We start from the raw sequence: 14085 nt of genomic DNA, 5'->3' as shown, positions 1-14085 counted from the left end.
AAATTTTTTTTTTTTTTTAAATCGTAATTTCTACTCCAAACATCTCATTAATAAGACGTTTTAGTTTCAAGAATGTTTCCCAAACATCAGAAATTCCTATATTTACTTTTATACGTTCAAAATGTTCATGAGTAATACAATGATTTTAGGTGTGGTATCACTAAAATTTAGATAAGATAAACGTTCTATCCTCATTTCGTGTAGGTAGTTTATTAAAGTTCTAGCAAATATAATACTGTGGTTAATTTAATATGGATTTCGAAACTGTAGTAACATTGTTCATCAAAACTATCAAAATTGTGAGTCATTAATTTTTTTTCCAGCGTTTTCTTATTTAATTTTAAAAATCATTAAAGAATTAATTTAGGGACATTCTTTTATTTCAATTGTCAAATTTTATATACATATTTTTATAGATCTATCTACATATTCTCTGTATAGATTTTTTTTTCCAAAAAGCTTGTTCTTTTAACTTAAGCTATTCTATGTAAAGTTTAGAAACTATTGTAAATATAATATAATATATATTTACATATATGTACGCAATAGTTTCTAAACTTTATGCGACTAGATTAATTTAGAAAAACGTACTTAAGCAAGCAATAATTAAAAAAAAAAAAAACTAAGCATCAAGTCAGTATTCTTGTGATTTTCGCTCGGACAATCAAAATTGGGAAATTAGCGACAAAAAATATAAACTGTTTCTTTCATTTCGGAGCAATTCATTGTCTGTTTTAAATTAAACTTAAAAATTGTAACTGTGTCCATAATTTTTTTTCCAAAGTTACAGTTACTTAAGAGTAAAATCGATTTACAGATAGTTAACGTCAACTTTATTTGCCTAAAGATACTGTACGTAGAAACTACAAACTCTACATTTTCTTGCGTTGGTAAATTTATATTGAACGAGTCTAGTAATATTGATGTGAGGTGAAAAATGAAATTGCTTTCTAAATATTCTTTCTTCATGAGACCTTTAATTATTAAGACCTCGCATTATAACTACTGTAACATGCTAAAAACTATAATTTTTAAGTTGGGCCCAAAATTTGAGAAAATAACTAATACTTTACAGCTTTATGTTATGTGATTATCAAATATTTAAAATTAATTTACCACCAATAGAAATTTGAAGGTACCAATAGCGAATGAAGAGTTTTGTTGCACACAAAGTTTGTCAAAAACGATAAATAATAAACAAATTGTACTTTATATTATGTTTAATGCCATTTGGCATATGAATTAAAGGCTTTCACTAAACTCAATTTTAAAGATTTTTTCCCAATTTTCTCTAAAATGGCTGGAACAATTCTCTTTAATTCATTATCAATTGAACAATTCTTTAACTAATCAAATTAGGATATTCGAATTTTATTATCGCTATTTTTCAAGGATTATTGATTTTTGAGGCTCCACATGTACTACATTTTAGGCTTTATTATAAGAAGCCAAATCAGTACAAGTATGATTCATTTCCCTCCAAAGCATTAACATTCCACGTTTGATACAAACAGTTAATCAGAATACAAATAATTTTTCATAATATCTTGATATTTAGATTCCCGGAATAATTTTTGAGCTGTTTTCGTCTTTGAATTTGACAAGCTAACTATAGAAATACAAACGTACGACTAACTTTGAATGATTCAGATAAATCAGTCCAGAGTGGTTACTCACACAAATTTCTCTTGAAAGTTCCCGAATTGCAGACTTGTAGGAATATTTTGACTTACCTTAAAATTACCAAAACGAACTTACCCAGTAAAAATTCGAGGATAAAGAATTTTAATTATGATTTTGTTTGCTGCTTTTTTTTTAATATTGCTCAAGTTAGGAAATTATTGGCGTTCATTCATATTTTTTTGTTAAATTATGTTTTTTTCTGTGTTTATCAAATAAGTGTGATACTGCCTAATAATCTCTCCAGAAGGTACAGTTTCATTAACCAATTAATCCAAGAACAAATCAACTAGCATTATTAGTGGTTTCTAAATGCCTTCAATAACTTATGTACGACGAGAAAAAAAACAACATATCTTTCAAATTTATAGTTTATCTCTTAATAATATTTTTTTCCACTTCCACATTTATGTACCACTTCTTTCTTCTTTACTTAGCGAAAATAAGAGAATAATGAGGGCATCCAGAACTTTTGTTTTTTGCAACCATTTATATCAGAAAGAGGAAGGAGGATGATTTTCGATGGCATTCGCCAGTACATTCCGAACAAATTCCGACCTACGATCTTCCAGGAACCTTTCATTGGCCTCATAGAAGTTAATAAAATGAATACATGGTTTTTTGTTTATTGGCCTCAAATTGAAAACGTCATGGAACACCTAGTAAGGGATTGAAACCAAGTGTAGACCCATAGCGGTTGGTAGTCTGAGTACAAAATAAATCTGCTACCACAAATTATTGGAAGAATGACTCTTCGTCCCAGTGGATAGCGAGAGCTTCCTGATAATTTAATAATATTTTTGTTAAGGGTTAGAAATAGTCTTTGAAACAAAGGCAAAGGCCCTTTGCTTCCATCTGGATACTCATGGCATGACCGACTAGTGAAGTATCCACTGCGAAGATAAAAAGAAACTTTGGGGTTGCAATAGGCCAAATAGCAGGGGAGGTTAGTTCCTGCTTTTTGGCTTCAAAAGAACTGTAACATTTTTTGTCCCTCAAAAACATGTTTTTGATTCGGTGTAGTGAATTCCAGTTCCATCAAACTTGAATGCTAAATATTCTATTGAATCTAATGTAGAATATAAAATGAGTTAAAGGAAAAACTAAATAAAACAAAACACAAATTAATACTTTAAATACTAAGGGTAGAAATAAACACCAATCTATCATAAGTATAGTTTATTCACATAAGACATAAGATTCTAACGCCAACACAAGGCCCAACGCACATCACACACAGTAATGGGATGGAAAAAGGAATGTCCCTTGCTACCTGCAACTTTATTGCCACCCCTAGCGGTCATCCCTTCTCAGATACCCTCAACCAGTGGCCACTCACAGTCCCAACATTCCAATTTCCCTACAACTCGGCCAAATCTGACCCGTGATCGCCCTCGATCACAAGAGTACTAAATTACAATTTAAATAAAAATACTAATTAATCACACGAATAAACTTAACTAAACATAATACAAGCTAATACATAAACAAAATTAAGTAAAACGATTAATAATCAATGCACAATAAGAAGTTAACACTATATTACATAAATGACTAAATGAAACAACCTAAAAACTATTACAATCATAATTAACAAAACAATATAAACCAATATCATAAAATAACAAATATAACTAAAATTTAAGCGTTGAGCGTTTATACTATTCATACAAATAAAATCTACTACATCTTAACGGAATTACTAAGGAAGGTCTTATCCTTCCAGACCCAGAAATTCCATCAAAAGGAATCTGGGTTACCTGATATATCCCCTAAACAGGTACCTAGCATGGAGCAAAACTTTATCCACCACATTTCTTTTTTTCCTAAGATTGGATTGTATGCATTACATTTAATACAGTTAGCTATATAATAATTAATTTTGTCCTGTAATACTAACCAATAGGACCTTAAAATTAACTCGACACCTTTATTAACACCTAAATGGCCAACATAATCATGACACATTCTGATATTTTGTTTTTCCAATTTTTCGGGAACTACAAATAAAATTTTCCCCTTTTCCTCTCTAAACACCAACCCATTACATAATTCAAATCTTTTATTCTCTTCATCCTCTAAATATTCATTACTTTCACTAATTCCCTCATCACTTTCCTGTAGAATTGACAGATTTCGCACAGGAATCACTTTAATCTCTACAGCGGGTTTACTAGGTTCTTCGATCTGTATATTCTCATTAATAATCTTAGGGACAGATTTTACATAATTTACATTAAGCTCAGGGTTTACAATCGGAAAAGGTTTTTCCTCCACTTCACTGTGGTCAATTAACATTAACTCAGAACCATCTTTAATTGCTACCTCACGTAATATATCGTTTTCACATACACGATCTTCCATTATCAATGATGTTACTGAACCTGGCAAGGCTTCTACTTCTACACTAGTAGTAGCGCCTTCTATGAGGATGTCCGCTGTGTATGGAGGTATAGAGGATTTTTCAGCTACCAACGAAACTAAAGATGATGTGCTCTGCTTCTGACGTTCGCATTCCCTTTGAAGGTGTCCCATTTTGCCGCATTCAAAACAGCTTCCCCTCTCACACCTGGGTTTCGGACATTCAGCCACTACATGCCCCTGTTCATAACAATTAAAACATTTTCTTGTTTCTACTTTCGAATCCGAAACAATTTCCTTTAATCGTAAAGATTTGTCCTTAACACTGTCTTCGTAATAACACTTGGGCCGCACTTGTTCATAAATCATTAGTTTCCTCTTCAACTCTTTCAAATCTTGAGCCTCATAAAGACGTACCTTATTTGGCAGCGGATCAGGAATCATCAATAATATAACGAATCAGCGATTCTACTTCTATATCACCTCTAGCAGCTAATTCCCTCATAATTAATACATACTGATGAAGAGACTCACCCTTCTGCATGGTGCGCTTGCTTAAAGTTCGATGAAGTTCAGCACTGTTTGTTTTACTGGAAAATTCATCAATCAGTGCTTGTTTCAATGCGCTGTAACTGGTTAAACCCCGTTCAACACTAACAAAAAGTTTTGCCAGTCCTTTCAATGATTTCTTTGCGAACACCAGTTTTTCCAGCTCTTGCCACCTCATAACTTGTGCCAATTCTTCAAAATCAGTTAACCACAAGTTAACGGTGTAATTATCCTCCCCCGTAAATGGCCGCAGACTTTCCTCAATGTCCCTAGAGGAAAACTGAAATGGTCGACATTCCTGAACATGATTTGAACTTGTACAATTTCCACTTACTTCCTCAAAGTGTTCATCTTCTTCTTCGTCTGTTGCTTCAAATAATAAGCTAATATCATTTAGGAACTTACACAACTCAGACGCCACATCCTGTCTACAGCTTAACTGAATACCTAATAGGTTTGCAACACTTTTCAATTCCCACAACGAAAATGTGTCATTCAATTCTTCCACTTTATTACATAAGTCCACATCATTTAATTTGAAACCTTCAAATTCCCTTAATTTTTTTCTACTTAGACGCCCTTCATTCAGTCCAAAAATAACTTCATAAAATCTTTTAGCTTCCTTTACCGGTGCACACAAAATTGCGGATTCAATCCTCTTAATGTTGCCCAGTTTCATTTTTTCAAGCAAATTGACTATTCTTTAACTGTTCTTTCACAATTATTCACCGCACTTTACCAGTTCTTTACCCCACATTAACTGTTCTTTACCCCACACCTGAAGTTGTAGAATATAAAATGAGTTAAAGGAAAACTAAAGAAAACAAAACACAAATTAATACTTTAAATACTAAGGGTAGAAATAAACACCAATCTATCATAAGTATAGTTTATTCACATAAGACATAAGATTCTAACGCCAACACAAGGCCCAACGCACATCACACACAGTAATGGGATGTAAAAAGGAATGTCCCTTGCTACCTGCAACTTTATTGCCACCCCTAGCGGTCATCCCTTCTCAGATACCCTCAACCAGTGGCCACTCACAGTCCCAACATTCCAATTTCCCTACACTAAAGAGAATTGACTTTCTTTATTAACTCGAAGATTAATAGACCAATCGTGCAAACACTCTTTGGAAATCGGTTGAATAATCAATCTGTCGTCAAAGAATTTCTGGTAAACGAGAATCCTTGCAAAGCTGCCATTCAGAAGGTACTTAGCAGTCCCAAACATGAGTCTATTGCACTTGAACAATCCTCAATGTTTATTAATCGTACGAAATATGCTGATTTCTTCAGCATAAACTTGGGTCTAATCGAGTAAAAGATTTTCCCCCGTTAAGTTTAGTGAAGAGCGTAATGTGGTAGTGGATATTGGTTTCAGTGAAGTTGAGAATATAACATTCTACTATAATCAGTTCAGAGCGTAAAGCGGGAACGACAGCTGTTGTCCAAACTGAAAACTGGATCTTGGAAATTATTCCTTCTGCTTCAAGCCTAGCCAGTTCTTCGTATACTAACGACTTTAATGCGAAGGGAGCGAAACAAGTTTCATATGCACTAGATACCGCCTTCCTTTAATTGAACACACTTAGTTCTTCATTGTACCTATGCCAAGACTAAAAATGTCGTAGTCAACGGGCCTGACCAACTGCTGATTATAGCTTCTAAATTAACGATTAAGCGAATAATAGTAACATCCTTGTAATTTTCAGAGGTTATTAGCGCCCGGAGCTTTTTTCAGTGCTCTGAATTTGTTTCGAAAACAACAGAGCTGTGTTACATTCCATAGCGACCATAGTTCTGACTATGTTTATATTTAGAGAGTTTAAGTTTATAATGTGTGAGTACCTTATATAAATAACATATGCCCATTGGTAAAGTATCTTTAACTAGATATTTAGGTTTATCATTAATATTCCAATTAATTAGAAGATAAGGGGTCTGAATTATTTTTTCTTGGACACTTCTTCTGCAAGCAAGCACACCTAGTCATTGTACCCTAGCTTTCTACAAATTTCTATTTTTTCAAAGAATTTATTTGGCATATCGTTAGTGCTGAGTTTGTGTAACCGATTTATAAATAGTGAAAGTTATTAACAAATCAATGAGGCCTATAAAGTTTAAAAAGTAATAAAAAAAGTCACGGGATTTATCAGTTTTCAAAAAGTTGTTAAAATAAAATAAAAATTTCATGTACATATTCTTTACTGATGGAATTTTTACTTCTTTAGGCCTTTTCCAAAAATGGCCCTCACGATTTTCTACACCACTCTATTCACTAATACATTTATTTACAATAATTTGTATTTAACAAATTTTTCTAGAAAAATTCGTTATGTGACATACTGAGTTAATCCGAAGCATGTTAATCTGCATGTTTTGTTAATCAGAATAATAAAAGAGCCCGATAAAGTCATAATCTTCCATTTTTATGGTACATCAATAGTGTAATAGATTTGAATACTTATATCTGATTACATCTTTCAAGATGATTCATCCTAAATTCATAAAGTGAGATGTAGTTTGGTGCCAACTTAAGTTTCTCTCATGGAAGTGATCAGAAATATACGCTCTTTTTAATGGGTGCAGAATTCTTGTTTTTTCGTGGCCCACTTGAAAACTGTATTGACGCCCGTTTTGATTTTCTACATCAGTTTTAATTTTCTATTGAATATGGTTAGCATTTCCCAACTGAAAGCTCTAGAATAACATTTCATTATAATCTACAGAGGATGAAATTAAATACATGTTCCCATCCTATAAATCGAGCCTAAAAATAAATAAAAGAAAAGAAAGATATGTTTATATTTACAGAATTTAATTTTAATTTAAAGAATTTTGAAAACATAAAACAATGTTAAATTAGGAATATAGTTTGTCATATAATGAATATATTTTCTTCTCTTTTACAATTTAAAATTAATTATTTTACCCATGTCTTTAAATTTCATATTAAGCAGCAATAATTACATTTGGATTGATTTCTTTATAGAGGTTAAGTTGTTCTACAGATTTAAGTATATTAAAGTATAAATCAGTCATAATTTTAGTAGAGTAACCATCATCTATAATTCTGTGTTACGGACCACTCACTTCCCCATTCAGTGGAAACATTCCCTTATAACCCTCATTCCCAAACCTCATAAAAATCCTAGCGAAATGTCCTCTCATAGACCCATTAGTCTCCTCCCAGTGTTATCCAAAATCCTTGAAAAGCTCCTACTTAAACGCATAATTCCAATTTTAGAATCCCATAGAATTATCCCTAATCACCAATTTGGTTTCCGATCCCAACACTCCACTATACAACAATGTTTCCGAGTAGTGGACAAAATATCCTCTGCTTTAGAAAAAAAAGATTTCTGTCTAGGTGCCTTCCTGGACGTAGCACAGGCTTTTGACAGGGTGTGGCACCCAGGACTGTTGTACAAGCTGAAGCAGTTCCTTCCCACTCCTTATTACCAAATCCTTCAATCCTATTTGACAAGTCGCTACTTCAAGGTTAGATGTGGCATTGAATTCTCTGATGCTAAGCACATCCAAGCCGGCGTCCCGCAAGGAAGCATCCTTGGCCCAGTCCTATATCTAGTGTACACTGCTGATATCCCCACGCACCCACATACCTTAATTACAACCTACGCAGACGATACCGCAATATTATCCTCAAATCCCAATCCATCTGAAGCCTCCACATATATCCAAGAACACCTTGATCTCATTTCCTCTTGGTGCAAAAAATGGAAAATGAGACTGAACGAAGACAAATGCCAACAGATAACATTCACCTTACGTAGACAAACTTGCCCCCCACTACTCATACACAACAGAGAAATACCGACCTCCACACAAGTACGCTACCTAGGACTGTATTTAGACAGTCGACTTACATGGAACCCGCACACTAGACTGAAAAGACAAGAACTCAATAGACGATACGGACAACTACGAAGACTGCTAGGGCGGAGATCAACCATGAACGTACATAACAAACTGACTCTATACAAGACACTACTAAGACCCCTCTGGACCTACGGAGCTGAACTGTGGGGCTCTGCGAAACCTTCCAACATTCAAAGAATCCAATCCTTTCAATCTAAAGTCCTTCGGCATATCGTCAACGCTCCTTATTATGTATCCAATTTAACCCTCCACACAGACCTCAATATCCCTTTTGTCAATGACCTAATCCATTCTCGCTTCCTTAATTTCCATAATAGCCTAACCATACATCCTAATCCCACAGCACAAGCCTTATCCACAACAACCCATCCCGACAGTCCTCCACGACGCCTGAAACGACGTTGGCCCCGTGACCTTTTACCTATTTCCTAAACTTCCTTCCAACCCCTAGAGAGTTCCAGCATTGGCTGGCCCCTCTCACCATGCCTTCCCGATTGTGGCGCTGGATCCTCGGGTTCAGCCTACAACCTGTGCCTAACAAAATGATGAACGCATTTACTTGATGTATGTTATATGTATACAGGTTGTAAATAAATAAATATATACAATAAAAAAAAAAAAAAAAAAAAATTTTAGTAGAGTAATCACATTATTCAACAACATTTTTTACTTAAAATCTTATCTTTAAATTTTATTGCTACATTGCAAGCCGCTAAGGAAGATCAATGTTATCAAAATTTGATGTAATTAAATAAATGAATTTGTAACATAATAAGTGTATAATGTCCCATGTAAATGTAACAAATCTTTTTACAGGTAATTATTTTTATTATTTTGATGTTATATCGATATGGTTATGGTGGCACATTTCTTGGAGTTGGTGGCACTTGGAATTTAAATGAAGAGAAAGATCCGACAGTTGAAATCATTGCTTCTGGAGTATTAGTTGGATACTTCATTTATACCTTCGTTATACTTATAGCATGCTGCTTTGGAACTACCAAACATAAGGCCAGTCTTGTGGTAGGTTTAGGATTAAAATAAATCAATCTGTAATGTCGTAACTGTTCATTCATTTTAGTGTGTGAATTTTAATTTTATACTTTCTATCTTTTTCAAAACTATATTAAGACAACGATATCGCAATTAAATATCTTCAGAATTAAGGATGCACTGGTTTTTTTTTTTTTTTTAATGATCGTTTCGACATCACGCAATGAATACAAAATTAATAAAATAGTGAACATTTCCTTATGACCTCAAGATTTTTGCATAAAGACGTTAAGTATATACAATATATTATGTATAAGTTAAGTACATTGTATATGTATATTTATATATATATATTTCTTAAGGAAATTAAACTGATTTCTGATAAAAACTGCCGGGTGATCGTATTTCTGTAATTTTCCGCGACTTCTCATTAAAGTGCCTTTTAATTTGGGGTGTATTTTACAATCATTAGAGATGATTCATTTTTGTTAAAACTTTTTGAATAAAATGATCTTTGGTGTCTGTGAAGGCGGGGGAAGTGCTCCACAGGGACCATTTTATTGCAGAAAAGCCTTATATTTCCCTCTGTAAAAATTACAAAAAAAAGAGACACCCTGAAAGGCCTTCTTTCTGAATTTGATACCTACCACCAATGCCTCTAAGCGAAGGAGTCGCTTTCTTTTTATTAAACATCGCAAAACATTGGATTTATAATTCTTTAGTTTTCATATAACTACCAACTACCAATAATGGACTTATCTTGTTGAATCTAGTTCATTAATGAAGCAGCTATAATGCCAAATTCTCTAGAAGCTAAAAACTGTTGTTCCTTAAGTGAGTTTTCAAGCGGTTCACACATCAATCTCTGGATTAATTGTGTAAGTGAAAGGGGTATCAGTGTATTGATAGGCAGCTATACCCACAGGGAGCCAACATTCATTAAGCTCGAATCTCTATTCTCTGCCTAGAAATACCCCTTTTTTAGTAGCATTTTGAATAGCTTATCTTGAACTTCACCTAAAAGTTTTGCAATGATGCCAAACTTGACTTTCTGAATGACAATAAAAATAAATGAATTTGATAATCCCTTTAGATAACACCCATAATATTAGGTTTTGGGCGAAATTCAATAATAGGATATGCAGCTTTAGCGCCCTTTTCATATTTTCTTATAAAAAGCTTTAAGGCTCTATCTACTCTATCTATGCTCTTTCATTTTGATATTACATCCACTCGCGGAGACGCCTTTCGTAATGTGCCAGGAAATTTAACTCTAATTTAAGTCTAAAACCCGCGAATACTGCTAAACTGATATTTGTTGAAATAAATACTTTTTACGCTTTTAAAACTGCCTAACACCTAACTAGGCAACCACCTAACATTCATGCTGAAAAACGTTATTCTCATAAAACACAATTCTTAATTCAGTTTGCAACTTGTTTCCGCATATTAATCCATAATGAGTATTGTGAAAGATTTAAATTTACCTCTTAATCAATCAGCATGCACGCTAGTGGCAACTGAATGTACGTTTAGTACATTCCAAAATGAAAAATATTGCAACATTTGAAATCAAAGAAGGAACAAAGTTTGTAAGTGACAATACCTAAAATGAAAACTTAGGTGTAGTGAACGACTTAAAATCAGTAATAACCAACTTTAATAAACAAATTTTTCTGATTTTTTGCCTGCACTATTTCAAGGCAAAATTATAAAAGCAAGTGCAAATATGCTTATCGAATGCAAATGCTAACCCAGTTTCCAGAAATAGTATGTAATTAAAGTAGTTTTTTTATCACAAGCAACATTGTAAGTTTAATAATTGAGAATGATCAGTGCATGATCAAAATATAATCAAAGTTAATTCTGAACGAAGAAGTTAATAAAATAAAGAACAAAAATTAAGGAAACAAGTTCACAGTAGGAAGAGTATTAGCAAAAGTACATACATATTTCTAAGTTGATAGAAAAGCCTTTCTGTGAAACCGAATGAACGTTTTAAAAATATTTAATAGTTACTGTAAAAACACTTTAATTTGCAAAATGCATCGTAACGTGAAGATAAAGAAGATTGAAAACAATTAATTGATTTCTCTCTGAACCTTAGAATGTGATTACGTTTTTAAATTGATCATGACAAATTCCGTTTTATTCTAAACATTCCTATTATTTTCATTTACTGTGACATTTAATGGATTACTATAAGTACATTATATTTAATTTATTGACATTTGCACGTTTATTATTCAAATAATACAATTTAAATAAACATTATTATTTGTTCGCCAGAATTAAAATGGAATTTGGAAAGTTAAAAATGTATTTTGTTTGTATTAACGTTACAAAATTATCAGTCAGGAACATTTACATTTGTGACTTTTTTTACAGGATCTTATTATGAACATTGTTGGAGTTGTGCTGTTCATTGCAGTCGGAGGTTTAGCTTTGCATTACTGGTCTGGCTATCAAAATGAGCATAAATATTTATCTATATCAACGGAGAAACAAGTAGGATTTGCTGTTGGAAGCCTGTGTGTAATAACAGGAGCAATTTTTCTCATTGATTCAGTTTTAACAATTGCTCATATTGTAAAGAAGCATGATTTGTATGCTCCATAATATTTCATTCTAAATTTTTAGCATATAAAATCTAAACAAAATCTTCTTTTAGATTTTAAAGGAAGGCACTATTTTATTTTTTATTTTTTTAAATAACACCTTCTATATACAGGGTGTTCAGCATAAGACTACGGTAACTTCGGGAGGCGATTCTGGGCATCATTTGCAACAAAAAATTCTATATAAACTATGGCTCGATTCGGCTCCGTTTTATAGATATTTTTAATTTTATGTTTTTTCAAGGTGTTACTACTTTTTAGCAAAAAGTTGTCTATATTTCTCAAACTATTAAAGCTACAGTTATTTTAATAAGCTCATTAGAAAGAACGTTAAATTTCCTTTTAAATAAACTAATTTGTATTCCACAATAATAATATTAGGTATTTTACTTTGTGGCCCAAACATAAGAAATAGCAAGTTTCTAATTTTTTCCAAAAACTTTGACTTCATTTTTCTCAAAAACATTTCATATGAAAAAACCGTGCACTATTCAGGAAAAACATCTACATACGATCACCTTTCGAACGGTATACAATAATTGGGGTTATGTTATAAATTGATGCAGAAATCTGTGATTAATTGCAAAAAAGTAGGCCTCAAAACAGCGTCGGCATTAAGAAAGGAATTCACCTACCATAAGAATATAACTGATCAGAATCATCAAATCCAGTACGATTTTTTTGCAAACGTGTAATTTAATAATTAATTAATTTAAGAACTATATTCAAAAATATAAAATTTACATTATAAATAATAAAATAAGAAGAATAAAAATGAATATGATGTTAAATGAGTGTTAGGTACCAATTTCGAAAGAAAGGATTTTCGTTTAACGAGTTTAGATCTGTGTGTTATTCTTTAGTTAATTAAAAAAATATTCCAAATAATGTGAATAAATCATCATTTTGAACTACTCCATAAACATTTGGAATTAACAGGTTGTGGAGAGCTAATGAAATCGCCTCCCGAAGTTACCGTAGTCTTATGCTGAACACCCTGTATATAGAAGATAGATATAGAAGAATATATATATATATATATATATTTATATATTCCTTTTGTTTATTTCTAATATGTTTTGTGTAACAAAAAATCTGTATATTTTGTAATATAATCCAGACTTGATCAAGTCACAATGTTGTATAGAAATTAAATCTATTAACTGTTTCTTGAGGCAAACATTAATTTTAGAACTTTAGACAAAAAATGTTTAAGAAGGTAAAGAATTTAGGTTGGATCTAGACTGTTGGCCAATATTGGAGACATTATCATTCACTCTATGCTTGTTGTGTAGCATGTTGATAACTTTCGGATTTTTATCCATCAAATAAATAATGCAATAATTAAAAAGAAAAAAAAATCAACTTATGATTGTGAATCCAAAACCGGTAAAAATTATAAGTATGTTATGTCCGATAAGTTACTTGAAAACATTTCTTATGTTTTTAAACATTTCGCAGCAAAGAGTGCAATATTTTTCTTAAAATTTTATAGATCTATGGTCTTAACATATTTTTAGTGAAGCATAACAGGTGTGCTTTGTGAAAAGTTTTTGTAGCTTTTTTTTAAATGTATGAAAGAGTTCTTAAAACACATTTCCATTTAGAAACACATTCGTCAGAATCTTTAATTACAGTAGCTTCATTTCCAATTCAGATATCCACCGAATATACAATCCCTCTTATGAGACAATTTTAGTCATTAACTAGTATTTATTTTTTGTAAATACAGCTCTTATTTTGATAATGATATGAAAATCAATTACATATCTTCAAAACTAAACGTGAACATGACACTTTTTACAATATAGATGTTTATCTTATTTAGAACTTTCTATCCAGTTGTTATCATCAACAATTAAGTTTTATTTTTTGGGCATAACAGTTTTTTAATATTTGTATTTTAATAAAATTAATTATAGTAGAAATATTGAGTTCTTCTTATTGAATGACAACCTAATGTTAGTTTTTGAAAC

The 14085-nt window shown here is 32.1% G+C and overlaps 1 protein-coding gene across 1 annotated transcript; it reads left to right on the top strand.

Annotated features, from left to right (window-relative positions):
- Positions 1-153: 153 nt before the first annotated feature.
- On the top strand, positions 154-13470 carry Ssk (smooth septate junction protein snakeskin). Its single transcript, XM_074118725.1, has 3 exons — positions 154-299; positions 9315-9521; positions 11880-13470. The coding sequence occupies exons 1-3, from the start codon at positions 252-254 to the stop codon at positions 12108-12110; spliced, it is 486 nt and encodes a 161-aa protein (XP_073974826.1). The 5' UTR covers positions 154-251; the 3' UTR covers positions 12111-13470.
- The last annotated feature ends 615 nt before the right edge of the window (positions 13471-14085 follow it).

This window comes from Rhodnius prolixus, unplaced genomic scaffold, assembly GCF_049639745.1.
Source record: "Rhodnius prolixus isolate KJV_2025 unplaced genomic scaffold, Rpr scaffold_2, whole genome shotgun sequence".
In the NCBI taxonomy this organism is placed as follows: Eukaryota; Metazoa; Arthropoda; class Insecta; order Hemiptera; family Reduviidae; genus Rhodnius; species Rhodnius prolixus.
The sequence above is the reverse complement of the archived record's forward strand: the minus strand, read 5'-3'. Positions and strand labels throughout refer to the sequence as shown.